General features: G+C 29.9%; 1 protein-coding gene across 3 annotated transcripts; it reads right to left on the bottom strand.

Annotated features, from left to right (window-relative positions):
- Window positions 1-9,468: 9,468 nt before the first annotated feature.
- On the bottom strand, window positions 9,469-12,921 carry LOC110629958 (cyclic dof factor 2). 3 transcript variants are annotated; one of them, XM_043956756.1, is made up of 3 exons: window positions 12,799-12,921; window positions 12,411-12,711; window positions 9,469-11,108 (listed from the first exon to the last, which is right to left on the bottom strand). In XM_043956756.1, the coding sequence occupies exons 2-3, from the start codon at window positions 12,633-12,635 to the stop codon at window positions 9,825-9,827; spliced, it is 1,509 nt and encodes a 502-aa protein (XP_043812691.1). In that variant the 5' UTR covers window positions 12,636-12,711; window positions 12,799-12,921; the 3' UTR covers window positions 9,469-9,824. The 3 variants fall into 3 exon arrangements, with proteins under 3 accessions (XP_043812691.1, XP_021632905.1, XP_021632895.1); XM_021777213.2 differs by having other exon boundaries at window positions 12,411-12,689; window positions 12,799-12,919; XM_021777203.2 differs by having other exon boundaries at window positions 12,411-12,716; window positions 12,799-12,907.
- Between the last annotated feature and the right edge of the window lie 4,280 nt (window positions 12,922-17,201).

Genomic DNA, 17,201 nt, shown 5'->3' with positions numbered 1-17,201 from the left:
GTTGGCTAAAGCTACGAAGAAAAGCAGTATCAGTACTTCATCCATGACAGAGAAAGAACAAGTATGTGTAAAAAATAAAAATTTCATTAAAAGAAAAGTACATTACAGCACGTTACAAAGGCCTACATTACAGAATGGAAGACTATCCTTAAAGGATTTACATATCCGGATACTTCATCATCTACGATTATCACCTACCCTACTATTCTAGTCTTCAGTTCGGAGGACTTCTCGCAGCTCGGAATGTGAGTTTTTCAGAAAAGGCCAAGATTTCTCTCGCTATTATAGGGGAACTGAACAAGTTGATTCCCATAAGTATTTCTCACTGTTCCCCTATAATAGGTCGACACCCTGATTGCCCAGATGTGATTCACGATACATACGGACAGGATATAATATCTGAGCTTGTCCGTATGTACCATGAAAACACGGGCTTTCTAGTTACGGCTCCAAGGAGATCGCAGAGCATACATTCGAAGGCATCGCCAGAAGCTTGACTGAGTGCAGCAGATCTCAGCCTCGCATAATACTGGTACTTCACATCAAAGGGAACAATAAGTTGATCATTCTCTCCACTTCCATTTATATCAAAAGAAGGCGACGGGGGCACTGGGGAAATTTCCTTTTTCTTCTCGGAATAAGGAGCAGACCTCTCATCAGCCCAGAACCTCTTTGGAGCTCGAACAGCAAACTGAGGAGGAGGCCGGCCAGACAACCTGGGTAAAACAATCTCAGCAGCTTGCCAAATAGTCCCACCCATCGGCCGCCCTACCAAAAGGATCTCCAAAGCACCGTCCAGACTCCTTAGAGGTAACATCAAATTTTCAAGAATTTTGAACTGACCCATTCTCATCTCAGGTACTGCAAAAAGTTTCAAAACAGAGACAAATCAGAAACAATTCTCCATCAAGATGATAAAAGCAAGATTAAAACAAACCTCTGGGGCAACAAAGCAATACAAACTCAAGCTCACCTCATTCCGTTTGAAGAAAGCGTCAAATGGATCCTTTGCAGATAAAATAGAACAATCTCGCTAGAGGAAAGAAGGAGACAGAGAAACGGAAAGGGAGAACCTCTTGTTCCGGCAGAGGATGTGAGAATGAAGGACAGTTGGCGTTGATATATACCCGGAGCCTGAGGCCTTAGCACGGGGCAGAGCTATGCTAGACTCTAAGCTAATGGTGTCAGGATTTTAAAAGATAGTCATGGACAAGGAAAGAAAGGACATGTCCAGGTAATGATGACAGGAAAGCAAAGACAGCAAAGAACACGAAGAATGGAGAAAAGCCAGAAAGGGGAAAGAGCAGATAGGATTCAGAAACTGCACAACGACAGAAAGATGAAAGGATGTTATTAAGGCACCTGAACACAAACAGGCGCGATCATAATGGTTCTTGATATTCACCCCCTCGGCAGTAGGAGCAATAACTACCGAGAAGGTGAAGGGGCAATTGATGACCACTGGATTTCTTTACCCCAGATCAGGGGCTTGACCACAGCCAAAAGCCCATCAAGCAGAGGCCCACACACCTGATACACGAGACAAGCCTGGTTCATGCCACCTTCAAGGACGGGCTCAACCAAGCTTCTTCACTTAGATCGGCCCAGTCCGCGACAGCAGGCCCTCTCCTCTCAGACTCAGCGTCCGGCCCGACTCTCGGCCCAGCCCAGTATCCAGAGCCATACTAAGACAGCCTAGCAGATCCGCTCGAACGTACGCACGAGGAGAATCAGAGGCCGTTACGCATGGAGCAGGCTGCTGATACCCTCGTACACCCGAATCTGTATGTCAGAGACGCGTGTCCCAATCATGGAAAGGCCTTTACACGTCACCAGCAAGCATAGCGAAATGGATAAAAGGGGAACCCCCTCCCCAGAAAGTTTAAGTTTATTTTTCAATACCAAAACCCTTGTAAAACCCTATTCTATTGGATCTCAGATCATCAATAAATATTTAAAATCTACTTAAAAGTTATTTAATACTATTTAAAAATAATTAAAATGATAAGTTTTTTATGAAAATTAAATAAAAAAAAGTATTTTTAAAATTTTTAAAATTATTAGATAGTAAAATATTTTAATTAATTTAAATTGAAAGACAAAGGGTTGAATGTGATAACTCATATTAAATTAATGAGAATTTAAATATTTTTTTAAATAAAAAGATCAAAGTGTTTGAATTTTAATAAATGAAAGAAAATAAATAAAAGTATAATTTTTTAATATTTTTAATTTAAAAAGATAATAAAATTAATTTCACACTTTTAACCGTAACAAATGAATGAAAAAAATAGAGTTTAAAGGGATGAAATTATATACAAAATTTAACTGCTTAATTTTAAAAATATAAAAATTAATATATTAATTATATTAAAATTTAAAAATTAAAATATAATTTATTTATCAATGAAAATAAAAAAATTAATTTTTTTATTAGTACATCTGGTAAGCTGACCTAACAATTAGTAAAATGATCTATAATTATAAATTATAAAATCTAATAGAATTTAAATATTGAAACAATGCAATCCAATCAATGTATTTAGCCCTACTTATTAAAATCAAATTGCATTGCAGATTGATTTAATTGAAAATCAAATCAAATTTTGGTTCAATTTTTTAAAACCTCTTATTTTATAAAAATTTATTTAAATCAGTGTAAATTGATATATTAATCAGATTTTTTAAATCAAACCTGTCATCCTTAACCAAAAAATAAATTTCGCATTACTTGCATCGAGTATAGGAATCGATGACCTCCTACCACATTCCCGACGCTTCTGCAGTGTGAACTCCTACAAATATGCAATGTTATTTCACAAAAAATTTATATATATATATATATATATATGGAGGCTGAAAATAATATAACTCATTACTTACGTATAACAAATCATTATAAAAAAACTTCTTAAAAATGTTATTTAAAAAATTAATAATTTATTTTATTAATTAAATTAAATCATTACATATTTTATATTTTATTATTTTTTATAAAAATAAATAAACTTTTATTTTTATTTTTTATATGATTTTAATATATTAATATTTATTTTCTACTGATTACAAAATTTTAGCTTTAAGGAATTTTCAGTCATAAAGTTGAATACTATTATTTAAAAAAACATATTTTGAATCATAAAATTAAAGTGAATTTATTTTAAAATATAAAAACAATTATTATTATAAAAATATTATTATTAATATTATAATTTATATTTAATAATATGTTCATTCTTTATTTAGTAGGATGAGAATAAACAGGCTAGATAAATAAAAAATTTGAACCGATTTAAATTTATATTTTTTAAATTAAATTTAATTTAAAAAATAAATTATAAATTCAAATCATCACTTACAGATATATATAATTTTATAATAAGTGTATCTGAATAAATCTAAAATTATCAAATTTTATTCTCTTAATTTTTGATATATATTTAAAAAAAAAATAAATTCAAATGAAAAAATATAAAACTATAATTGTAATTTTTCCAAATGTTTTTATCTTCCACGGAACTCGATCATTGAGGAGAAAATCCATTATCCATGACCATCTGAACTACTTTTAGTCTCAATTATTTTTCAAAAATTGATTTTTAATGACATATCTATATGCTTGTGTTATTACTGTCATTCTAAAAATAATAAAAATGATAATTTAAATAATTAATATTATTAATTATTTATTTTATTAATTGAATTAAATTATTATATTATTATATTATCTTATATTAAATAAAAAAATGCATAAATTTTTATGTTTATATTTTTATATAGTTTTAATACAGTAATATTTATTTTTCACTTGTCATTATAAATTTTAACTTTAAACTTTTTTATTACATATAATTGAAAATAAAATTTTAATTTTAATTTATTCTTTAAAAATATGTAAATTATAAAATTTGTAAAGTTATTTTAATAGTTATTATAAAAATATATAAAAGTATTAAAACATTATTATTAAAATTATAATATTTATTTAATAATACCGGTTAAATATCGGTTCTACAACCATTCAACTTTAAATTTTTAATTCTTTACTTTGATCAACTTTAAATTTTTAATTATTTACTTTGATCGATTTCTTAATCGAACCGAATTTAATAATCTTAAATCTTTAATATTTTATTTTCAATGATTTAATGATGGTTATGAAAATATTAATTTTAGCGCATTATTATCAAATCCTTTCATGTAATAAGAAGTTGACTTTGAATACTGTTAAAGTCATTTTATAAAAATAAAATAAAATAAACCAACTACTTAGAATTAATATATATTTTAGATATTTTTTTATATTAATAAAATATTTTATAAAATAAAATGTTTTTATTTTATTTTAATATATAATTAATAATCTAAAATATTTATGTTATACAACTAATATATTTGTATTTTATAAATATTAAAAAGTAGTTATAAAATATTTTTTATTTTATTATTATTTACAGAAAAAAAAATTATGGCATCAAAATAACAGAAAAAAATCAATGGCCTCGATCTTAATTCATCTTGTTCATAAGCCCAATCAACACTACAAGTGGGAATGTTAAAACTCCTGTCCAAATCTCCATCGTTTCTGAAAAACTCTTTCCATTTGCCCTTTTTTTTTTTTTTTTTCATTGAAAGAAATACCTAAAACAACATAAATAGTCCATAAAAAATAACCAGGCCCAGGAAAAAAATCAGCTTAGACGAATCCAACCCAAGTACAAGGTCCAATCCATATCTTTGAACCCTAACCTAAATTGGTGCAGAAGAAAATAAGAACTCAACACTGCCTCTTGCCGCTTGAGCCGACCTGATCCCTAGTTAGCAGATTTTAAAAAGAGTTCCTCTTCAATAACTTTGGATCTCCAACTCAAAGGCCTATAGAGAGAAGAACCTATGACTCCGAAGGGAAGGAGAAAGTCGACCGACTCGAGCCGCAACAACGAGGACTAAGCTTTAAAAAACTAAACCTGGAGTTGAGAGGAAAAACTCTCTTTAGACTAAACTAGAGAGAGAGGAGTATTCTTGGGGTAATGCCTAATGGGTTAACTTGGACAGGATACCTGCTCTTTTTCTCTTCAAAACCCACTACTCTGCCACTATGTTCTCCTTAACCTCTGTGCTTAAACCCATCATCATGTTTTAGAATTATCAAAGCTCAAAAGAATACAAACATTGTCCTCCACTTATTTCATTGCATCATTTTTACAAACATGACATGGGTTATTTTGTATTGATCCCAAATAGGCTCGTGAGACATCAACTCTTTATTAGGGTTTTGATTATCAACGGTTACAGAAATGAGGAAGCGTTTTAAAGGAGAATTGAATACTTGAACGGAATTGCTGCCAATGATGTTCATTGTTTTTCTCTTTATATAATTTTAATACTGTTTTTTTTTATCCAACTGGGTAAAGTTTAACATGGTTACTTCAACTCAAAATTTTAATTTGTTAATTCCCTATCTGAGCAAGAGGTTGACTTTGAATAAATAATTTCTAAAACAAACAAAAGAAGGCAAAGAAAAAATTCATAATGGTGAAATCAAAATCAACTGTTTCAGTTGTATAGTTAAAGTTCAGCTCTTGATCTAGAATTGGGTTTACGTTGCGCCAGCCTTCTGATTCAGGCTTGGGTTGATAATAATATTGGGCTAAAACCCCAGCTGCGTAAGAGCTTTTCTACATGGAAGCAATTATATAAAAGAGAAGGGGCCAGGCCAGCACCAAAGTTTGGAATCTTATTCACATATTACACTTTGGCAAAGGAATACAACATTGTTTAAAACAAATTTGTTTCCCAAAATCACAATCTTCATCACCTCTGTGGAGGGGGGGCAAGCATAGACCCAGTTGTGGGGTTAGTGTTTGGCCCTGGCTCCAATTGATAGTCCATCATTTCTTCCATCAGTTCCCTTGATTTTCCTCCACTTTCCTGGAAATCAAACATATAGCGTTTATGCTCTATATCTTTATTATCATGATAAAAATGGAAAGAAACAAATGCAAAAAATGAAAGAGAAATCAATTAATTTAACCAACCTCCGCTTGAACCGAAGAATCTCTTGTAATCTCGACTGTCTCCATCACCTTTGTACTGATTCCTTAATTCACAAGAGCAACTATGAGCGCCAGAAAAGGAATCAAGCAACACTAAAAGATAAGAAAAAGAAAAGAAAGGAAAAGAAATTCAAAGCAAAAGCAAAATGCCAAGTAACTTGGCAATATACCATGAGAGAAGGAAAGGGCCAGAAGAGCCAAAACAAGAAGAACCCTGAGAAAACAAGAGCGACCCATTATTATTGGCCAATTCTGGGAAATGGTTAGGTCTCAGGACTTTATGAACAGCTTTTGGACTTGTGTGAAACTCCCTCGGCCAGAGATTCAAGGACTAGACTTTTAAATACTCTCTATTCTTGTTGGGCATACAGAGTAATAAGTATATACTGAGTTGATTAGAATTTGGCACTTAATAGCAAGTTAAGAAGTGTTTTGTTATACTATGAATAATTCCTTACGTGATATAAGGATTGTACTGTATAATTGTTTTCAGTTTAGGGTTAATATTATAATTAGAAAAAATTATTCTTTAGCCCCTGAAATATAACATAATTAAATAATTTATTCCTTTATTTCTAGAATTCAACACTTTTATTCTAAAGATTTAATTCTATCAAAATTTAAGGTCTTCCATTCTAAAATTTTCGTTAAGTTAATAATTTATACTTATAAAAAATAAGAGAATAAATATAATATTAAAAATATTCTTATCAATAATAAAACGAAAAAATTACTACTTATAGAAAAACCTGCTAATTAATCATTCAATTTTAAAAAATATATTAAAATATCCTAAATATTTTAAAAATTTACTAATTAAGCTTTTATTAATTTTATCATTAAATATTTTACTATTTAATTCTTATGATTTTAAAAAATTTATTAATTAATCTCCAAATTATTAAAAAGTTTATTAATTAGTCTTTCCATATTAAAGGTATTTTAAATTTTTTTATAATATTTAACAGTTAAAAGTAATAAAATAATTAATTTAAATTTTTTAAAATATAAAAAATATTTTAATTTATTTTTTAAACGGTGAGAAGTCATTCATAATAAATGGTATCATAAAAATAATTTTAATGAGTTTTAATTTTTTATTTTAATAATTTAAATTTTATATATTTATTTTTTTTTTTATATTTGTTGAGTTGAATTCAATAAAGGCTGAATTTGAAACTTTTGGTTTGTTGTTATTTTGATTTGTAAATGAATTTTATTTATTTAATTTTTTGAGAGGTAAAAATAAAATTTTAAAGATTAAAGGGTTGTTTTAATGAAAAAATTTTTAAGTTTGACAGAATTAAATTTTAAAATTTGGAGGGTTGAATATTAAAAATAAAAAGATAAATTTATTAAATATACTTATATTATAAGAATTAAAAAATAATTTTATCTTATAATTAATTTTAAAAAAATTTTTAATTAATTATTATTCAGTTCAGGTCTAATATTATAATTAATTTCAGAGAATTTTTTAATTAAATTATTATTATTTTGTTTAGGTGATTTTAGTTCTCTTGCACCGTCTTGAATTGATTACTTTCATGTTATTACAAACCCAGAAATTTAAAATATCATTTCCACAAAGAAGCACCCTACATTAGTGCATCACCACAAGCTCCGAGACTAATGCTATCCATCCCATAAATATAAGATAGTTTTCTTTTTCATTTGCCTTAAATTGTAAGATTCGTTTAATAATAACTTTTTTATTAATTTCTAATTCATATTTAATATATGTTAAAAATAAATTAAATTAATTTTAAGATTATTTAAATAATATGAATTATGTAATTTTTAATATTGAGTATATTATGTAATTTAATATTTTTAATTTTTAATATGTTAAATTTAAATATGTATAAATTAAATTTAAAATTATGGCCCTTTAGCTGGATTATCGGCCAAATTAACAAATAAGAATGTAATTATTTATTCAATAATTTTAAAATACACCAACAAGAAACGATGACAGGCTAATTACTTTGTTAATTATGTCAATTAAACATTATCACACTAACAAAAAATTTGAAAACTCAATTTTTTGATATTTCGTTGAGTTTTGTAAATAAGAAAATTTCTTAATTAATTAATTTATTTATTCTCAGACAGAAAAAAAAATATATTTATTATGTTTGGAAATAAAAATTGAAGAGCATAATCAACAATAAGCTGCCTCATACAGACCCTGGTTGTCGTTTTTGTGGCGAGAGACCATATACCGGTGGAGCTTGGTTTAATTCGCGGTTGCTGTAATTCAGATCGACCATGAGACAGTGTTTGGACATAAGATATCATTGCCTTCTATTTTCCGTTGGTCCTTACGTAAAGATCACATAAATTAGCCACTAAAATTATGATAATCTAAAGTTGAAAAGGGTCTCAATGCAAAGTCAAGGCTCGACTTCAACGAAATCTCCTTAATAAAAAGTTAATTTCAGAATCCACAGTAGAGAGAAAGGAAAAAAGAAAAAAGAAAATAAAAGGAGATATCGTTCCTTTCCCTTCAAATAAGGGAGGAAAAGGACAAGGAAGGAAAGGGAAGGAAAGGAAAGGAAAAGGAAGGAAAGGGAATCCCGCAGAGAAAAGCCAATAAGGTTAATGGCGTCACGTGCATTGGGCCCATCATAGCCTAGCTCGTGGTGCACAATTCTCTCTCTCTCTGGCACAAAATATCTAAAACATTTTCCTACTAGTAGCCTAATTTTAAGGAGGGACACGTGGGTTTTGATTTTGATGGATGGATCCAAATGAGTGTAGCCTAAAACTATTAAACATGAGTTAATTAATATAGATTATAGACTAATCTACGTTTAGCATAAATATTTAAAAAAATGGGTCCTTTTCTGTATACGATAATGATAAAACTTAGCTTAGCTTATTAGAGAGAAGAATAAAACGAAAAAAAAAAAAAAAGGGAAATAAAGGAAAAAGTTGATGCTATATTTTCAAACTTTTGGTTGGAGTTGCTTGGATTATTTGGGCATAAAGGAAAAGGAAAGGTGGCCTGGCCTTTTGTCATAAAGAAAGAAAGGGCCTACATCAACTTTTCTGTCTTCCTTCCCCTCTTATCTCCATGGATTTATGCAGGTCTTTTATTCACTTATTTGGCTTCATTCCATCCAAATTTAACTGTTTTCTTAGGTATTTTATATGCTTTTGTTTAACTTGAACATGGAAATGAACAAAGAAACAAACTTCAACTCCATGGCCTGCCATTGCTGCATTCTGATACAAAAAGCTGCAAGTTTTTTAGCTGATAACAGTTGACATGATCAGATCCATCTCTGAGATTTTCTAAAATAAGCATTTTTATCCAGGATGCCATTAATATCTTGACCTTTGCAAGAAGAAAAAAAAGGACAAGAAGAATGAAGATACCCATATTTGGGAATATATGGAGAACAAATGCCCACAAAAAGATGGATTTTCATTTCCCAAATTTATTTTAAAACAAATGGGATTATGGTTACACATACTCGACCTTTTTGTTTTTCCCTAAACTTTCAGTCTCTCACCATTTTATATATATATATTAATATATACATGAACTTTGCAAACCATCTAACTGAAACAAAAAGCACCTGCCTATACTAGGATGACTTTTCCTCCTATTCTCTTCCTCTCAACATGGCAGCAATAAAATCTTACAAACGAGGCTTGTGAATCAAATATAACCCTTTAATGTACATAGCTAGGTCAGCCAAACAAGAACGATCTGCTTGCACCATTAGGAACAATCTACAAGTTTGTAAGCTGCCAAATTTACGAGCTCTCCTGGAATTTGAGTGACCGAGACAATGCTGCAGGATTGGCTTGTAATACTGGAGAGGTTTCAGTTTTGTGATTCTTTTCATTACTTTTGGATTCAAATGCCTTGAATAGTCCTCGCCCGCCGATTGAATCAGCCTTGTCATTCTTAATCCCGAGTGTGGTCCATATGGAACTTTTTGCAGCTTCTTCAGGGTCATCAATCCTTAATGTTTTTGGAATCCAAAGGCATCTTTCAGCATTACATTCTTTCACTGGTTCCTCTCCTGAGTTGTTTGTTCTCTGCGTGTTCTCATCCCGTGAATGTTTTCCCAAGGTGGGAGAATTAGGACCAGAGCTGAGTGCAGCTTGGTTTGGAGAAGATGGATGAGGAATCCAAGGCATATTCCAATTGCCTGGTACAGTACAACCCCAATAAGCTGCTGCAGGATAGAATGGCATGGGAAATCCGGGAGGGCAAAACGCAGGGGGAGGTACTGGAGTGTTCCACTGAGCTGGATTCCAGGGATAAGGCCAGGGAGTGCCAGGAAAACATGGTATCTGAGGTGGACAGCCCTGACATGACCCATTTTTGCTTGCCTCGTCCTTTGAACTTGATGCCATGACTGAAGATCCATTTGAAAGACCCTCCCCATTTACCACACTTCCATATGAAACTGGGATTCTTAATGCTTCAGGTTTATGAAACCCATTTCTCGTGCAATTCTGCATTGTTTTATCAGCAAGATTCAACACAGAAGCCATAGACTCATGAAGTGGAGTATCTGAGCCAAAGTTGAGAACTGTCCCATTAGTTTTCAGTGCAGGATGGTGGATGCCGTTTGGAATATCAGTTTGAACATTCTGAAGAGCTTCAGAGACAGTTATATGACGGTAATGAGTAGCTGAATTCTTGTTTTTACGACGACCAGCACCAACAGGCACATTCCTCATAGTCCCACCAGCTGTCCAATATCTCTGGCAATTCTTGCAGAAGTGCCGGGGTTGATTTACATTGTAATTATTGTAGTAACAGAACTTGGTGTCCATACTATTACAGCGAGGGCATGGAAGGATTTTGTCAGGTTTTTTGGTCTTTTCTTGTGAATTACTTGTATCACTCTGCTGTTCCTCTGTCTTTGAAGTTTTCAATGCAGCATCCTCTTTCTCAACAGAAGCCGTCTTATGGTTCTCACCACTTATCCCTGAGTTTGCATCCGGATTTGATGACTCATCTGAAGTAACATTCTGTGCTCCAAGTTCCTGTTTACTCTCGGTCGTTTTTTCTCCCACTTCATCCTGAATTGATCATAGTGACAATTGGAAAAAATAAAACAATAAGAATCAACTGCAACTCCCAAGAAAATAAGTGATACTTGCATTTTGCATGGAAAAAACTTATTTTGACATAACAAACTAAAATGAACATAATGATTCACCCTGGTAAAGACTGCTTGAAGTTAAATGAAAAATCCGATCGCAACAGAGAAAACCGCCAGCAAACTCCTAAGCTTGGTGCTTTACATGACTCTAAGGTTCAATCTCATCCCTGTTCCTCCAAATAACAGCCTGAATCAACTGTTGGGAGTTCTGACATAATTTTTCTGCACCCACTAAGCATACATACTTTCTGTTCCCATTAACTGCTAGGAGTATGAGCTCTCTTCTTTAGTTTCCAATCACCAAGAAGGAACACAAATTAATGGGGCGGGTTTGGACTCAAGGTTGAAGAATTTCCTCATTTTCAATACCAAAGCTAGTAATGAAAAGCAGACACATTTTATGCATTGAAATTGCCATGTGGCATAAGAACCAAGGTTTTTCCTTCTTACAAGGAACCAAAAGAAGCACAAGGACATGTTTTTTTAACCATGAAGGATGAAACAAGAATCAGCCGGGGGTTGCTTTTCATGAGAATGTATGTTAGTATATTACCTGATCTAAAGGATCTTCAGTTTTAGTTCCTAATAGCTAGAAATAAGATACACAAAATAAATAGTCCTATGCCCATTGAGAATAGTATACTGACCAACATTACAAGGAGGCAATAAGCACGGGTGAATAATATGCCAAAATGCCCCAGAAACACTAATTTTCACTTAAATTATCAAGGGAATGCCGACACCGCCTAAACAATCAATCTAGGGAAATAACTACCGGAACGCCCATGAAAGATCTGAATCCAGCTCATAAAAAAATAACTTAATTGAATGGAACCAATCAAATATGAAGTGAATTATCAAGCTAGTTCCTCAAAATATATTTTATTATACATAACCCTGCAATCTCCAGGAGAAATCAGCATTTACCAAACAATCTTAACCGAATTAGTACTATGATTCTAAATTGCTCAGAAAAATGAAGTATGCTCAAACCCAGCCTATCAAAGACACCAGACGGAAAGTAAACCTGAAATAATCTCACACACGAACATCAAAACACCGTAATCGAACTATACCCGTCATAAACAGCACCTGAAATTCAAAATTTTCTCCAAAACTAAAACCGACCCACTAATTCTTCTTAGCTTCAAAGAAATGGGTCAACCTAAAACAATATGGAAAGCCGGAAAAAAAAAATCAAATAAAAGCAAATCATTACCTTATCACTTTCTCTCTCTTCCCCATCTCCCTTGGTATTGCTGTCTTCAAGATAGGAGTCCTGATCTTGATCTTGATCTTGATCTTGACTATCAACATCAACAACAACGCTCTCAGCAGCACCAGAACAAGTCATAGCAGTAGTAGTAGTACCTCCATGAGAGTTATCTGGCAAAGGAATCGTCTTCCCAAAAAGCTTGATTGCCGGGTCTTTTGTCTCCGACATTTCTACTGGTCTGTTTATCCTCTCTGTTTCCTTTTTCCTTTTCCTTTCCCTTCGCTGCGGAAAAGAAAATACTAAACTGAACTGAACAAAAAAAAATTTTTAATTTTTGGAAATAAAAATATAAACTTCGAATAGAGAGAGAGAGTGAGGAAAGAGATCTGACAGTGTGTGTTTTTGTGTTTATGTTCTCCGTATTTGATCCGTTTTAGGCAGGTGAGTATTGCCACGTCATCAAGAGGAGCAATTCTCAGCCACAAGTTTTCTTTGTGGCCTTGAAGTAAAGATTTTTATTTCCCTCTCTCTTTCTCTCTTTTTGATTCTCTACTCTTGCCTTTCAGTCCTAGTCAGCATTTCTTTTGTTCTCTTTCCTTTCTTTCAACGCCTTCTCATCCTTTTCCTCGCCAAAAACTCGCCAACCATGATCCTATTTTTGTTTTTTTTAGCATTTATCAAACATTATCTAATTAATTGTTACACATTAATATTAATTTCCTAAATTAGCCCAATAAAGTTAAAATAAATAATTGTTTAATATATACCAACGAAGTCTATTTTTCATTAATTAGAAAAAAAGAAACTTACTTGTTTGCCAGCTAGACTAATTTTGTTAATATATTATATTTTTAAAAATTCAACTTTTATTTTTTGATTATTTATTTATTTATTTATAATTTTGTGGATGAAAACGTGCGTTGGCCCATTGCTCCACTTGGGAAGCTTTACATATATCTTATTATCTGGGCGTGAGGGATAGTGTTGGCATATGGCAGTGTCTGAGGCACCACCAACATGGGACTTCAATAATTTAAAGCCATTTTTAACTTCTGAATTTTTTTTATAAAAAGTAAATAAAATAATTCTATTTATATATATATTTTTATGTGATTTCAACGATGATATGCGACTTACCTTATATATTTGTTATCCTAACTTTCTAATTTTGTCATTATCATATTGTGTGCTTGTTAATATTATGTTTGCAGTTACGAGGGAAATTATTAAAAAAATTAAGTTTAATATATTTTAATAAAAAAATTAATTTATTTTTTAAACAATTAATTTAATTTTAAAAATTAATAAAATATATATATTTTTAAAATAAAAATTAAACATTAAAATAATAAAATTTAAAATTTCTTAAATTTACTCAGACACATTTATCATACTAAGTCTACGACTGCTAATAGAATATATACTCTTTAATAACATTAATTGTACGATATTTATTAAATAAAAAGTATGATAAATATTTTTTTAAAATTTTAAAATATCTCATAATACATTTAATTATTTAAAAATATATTTAAAAAATAAATAGCTTGAATTTTTTTAATATAATTTTTAAATCTAACTTAAATTTAAATAAAAGAAAACTAACTTTCTGTAAAAAATAATATAAAATTTGATATTTATGATTTTGAAAGTTGGAAGGAATTATTAATAGTTAAAGGGATTGGATTTGGGCTGTAATTCATAGCTTAGATGGCTTGAAGAACAACCCTGAATAAATTAATTTGGTGAGAGGTCCTCCAAGACGGAACCAACAAAAGAGTTTCGTGGAAAATTAAACTCTCTAAAATCAAGGAATCTGTAATGCCATAAAGTCGCTTGCAAGATCAACTCAAAATCCCGCCAACCCAAATTCTTTTTTCAATATCTATAAAGAAAATGATCGATATGTAAAAATATCCAAAAAGCTAATCTAAGTAATTAATAAAAAACACAAAGGAAAACAGACATAAATGTAAATTTTAAAAAAATATTAACTTAAAATAATTTTCACTTCTTATCCCTCGTATCACCAGTGTCTCTCAATTTTAAATTGTACAAAAAAATTCTAATACTTTAATTTAATGTATAAATAATTTTTATACAAAATACTTAAAATTATATAAGTTTGATATATTGTTTTATTAATAAATATAATATCAATTTATATAAAGAAAAAAAACATATTAATTAGCGTTTGAATGTAATTAAAATAAAGTAAAATATATTTTTTTACATTAAAATAAAATAAGTGAAATTAAAATAAATAACTAGAAAAATATATAATATCATCTCAAACTTCAATTATAAAATTTTAAGGTAGCTATAAACTTAAATAAATAAAATTTTAATTTTAATTTCATTATAAATTTTTGAAAAAAAATTACATAATTCTAAAAATTTATTATTTAGTCTATATTTTATAGAACAATTCATTAATTGATTACACGATTTTAAAAAATACATTAAATTATTTTTAAAATTAAAAAATATATTAATTAATTATTTTATTAATTTTATATGTTATGTATTTTACTATTTAATTATTCTCATTTGGAAATACTCATTAAATAATTTTTTTTTAAATCTATTTACTATTCTTTTATATCAAGGACATTTTATATTTTTTTATAATATTTAATAATTAAAATTAATGAAAAATAATTAATAAATTTTTTAAAATTTAAAAGATTTTTTAATATATTTTTTAAAATTAAGAGATTAACTAATAAATTTTTTTATAATATAAAAATTAAATAGTAATTTTTCTTTTTAAGAAAAAATAAAATAAATTAAAATTTTAAAAATGAGTGATGATCATGATATATAATGACGAGAGAAATTTAGTTATAAGTTAATTGTAAAATAGTGATAGAGACTATAAGGAGTTTAATGATATTTTAAAATTTATGATGTTTTATGGATATTATTAATACAATTATTAAAATTGAGGGATGATAAATGAAATCAAAGCAGTATTAAATAATCCAATGGTACTCCTATGATTCTCATCCAACACATCGATGAAGATCTAAAGGAAATAAAGAAAAGGAATAATAACTAATTGATATGACACAATAATTTTTGTAAAAAGTGTTATATGTCCGATAAGATCACATGGTAAAATCTTAATAAATTGTGATTCTCAGTCACTCAGGTCTCATGTACAAAATAATAAATTCGGTATTTGGATGATCAATACTTGAAATCATAGAAGGCTTGCCCCGCATATTGGATCGAACCTCTCGTAACATCTAGTTATCGTTAAAAAATATTATATAATAAATTTTTATTACATCTATAATTACGAAATTTTTTATATACTAACCGGTACTAGTTATATTTTCAGAAAAATCACTAACTAACCTTATTTTATTACAGTATAAAAGCAAAATATACAATGAGTTCAAAATATGCATTATAACACACTTTTCTAAAAACTCAAGTTCTCAATTTATATTAGCCCTTATTCAAGGCTCCGCAGGCTATTTCATTATTTAACTCTTTTATCTGTATCACTCTGACGTTGAAATTTGAAATAAAACTCTTTAAAAGTTTATTTTCATCTTGTCGAATTTTACATAAATCTAATGAGAGTTTTTTAGGAAATATGCAAATAATAAATTTAAATTTTAAAAACATAGTAAGTTGAGTAAAGCTATTGATAAAACTTGAACTCATATGTTGATACCAATTTTTTGACCAAATCTATGCAGATGGATGGAAAGACTCGGCATAATACGAAGTTGTTAACATTCTAGAGTTACATTATAGTCCTAATGATAGCCAGATGACTCTTGGAGTCTGTCGTCTGTCGTATTTATCCAAATTGAGCAACTTGAATTTCGTAGGAAAGGTCTTTACGAGAATTTCCTCTGACAAGGGCGAGATATCATCCAAATCATAATCTTTCTCTTTTTCTTTTTGGTACATTTGTACAACATGAACCAACTTCTGATCAACGTATTTTGGAGGCCTTGTTCGATGATTCTTTATCCTCAACTTTGGCCTTACCTTTGGACTACGTGTGAATTGCCTCCGTCTGGGTCTTAGGAGACTTAAAAGAAGCTTTCTCCCTTATTCTAGGAGTTATGCACGAGGCATTCTCTTGAGTTTTATACTGCTCGAGAGCTGCTTGTAACTTTTTAATGTATTGCATCATCTGCTCATTATTCAAATTATTAAGGTCTCTCTCGTTTACAATGGGAGGAGTGTCACGTCCACTGTTTGGGATGGAAGAGATGATAGCTCTCCTGTTGGCAGCAGACTTAGCAACAATTTGTGAATTTTCAGCCATTTTAAAAGTAAAGTATAAGAAATGGAAAGGATTTTAAGTGAAAAGGGTAAATGAAAAGGTTAGGCCGGATTTATCGCAAATGAACAAAAGAAATCAATGGGATCCCAGCAATTGAACTAAATGAGTGATTGTAAAGGAGTTGGATTTGACCTGTCAATATGCAAAAGGAAAATATGAGGTGGTTGGTATCTAAAGACAGCTATTTCGACACTCAAATCAGTAAATTTTCAAGAAGCACGAATGTAAAAAGAGAATTTGAGCTTTTATAAGAGTGTGTTAAAATTCATATCTTGAATTTTGTGTATCATTTGCTTTTATATTATAATAAGATAAGTTTAGTTAGTGACTTTTCTGAAAACACTAGTGAATAAGAGATTTCATAACTAAAGGTGTAAATAAATATTTATTATATAATATCCTTTAAAGGTATCTAGATATCACGAGAGACTCAATCAAATATATGGAGTGAGTCTTATATTGTTTCGAGCATCAAGCATCCA

The sequence above is a fragment of the Manihot esculenta genome, chromosome 1 (assembly GCF_001659605.2).
Source record: "Manihot esculenta cultivar AM560-2 chromosome 1, M.esculenta_v8, whole genome shotgun sequence".
Taxonomy (NCBI): Eukaryota; Viridiplantae; Streptophyta; class Magnoliopsida; order Malpighiales; family Euphorbiaceae; genus Manihot; species Manihot esculenta.
The sequence above is the reverse complement of the archived record's forward strand: the minus strand, read 5'-3'. Positions and strand labels throughout refer to the sequence as shown.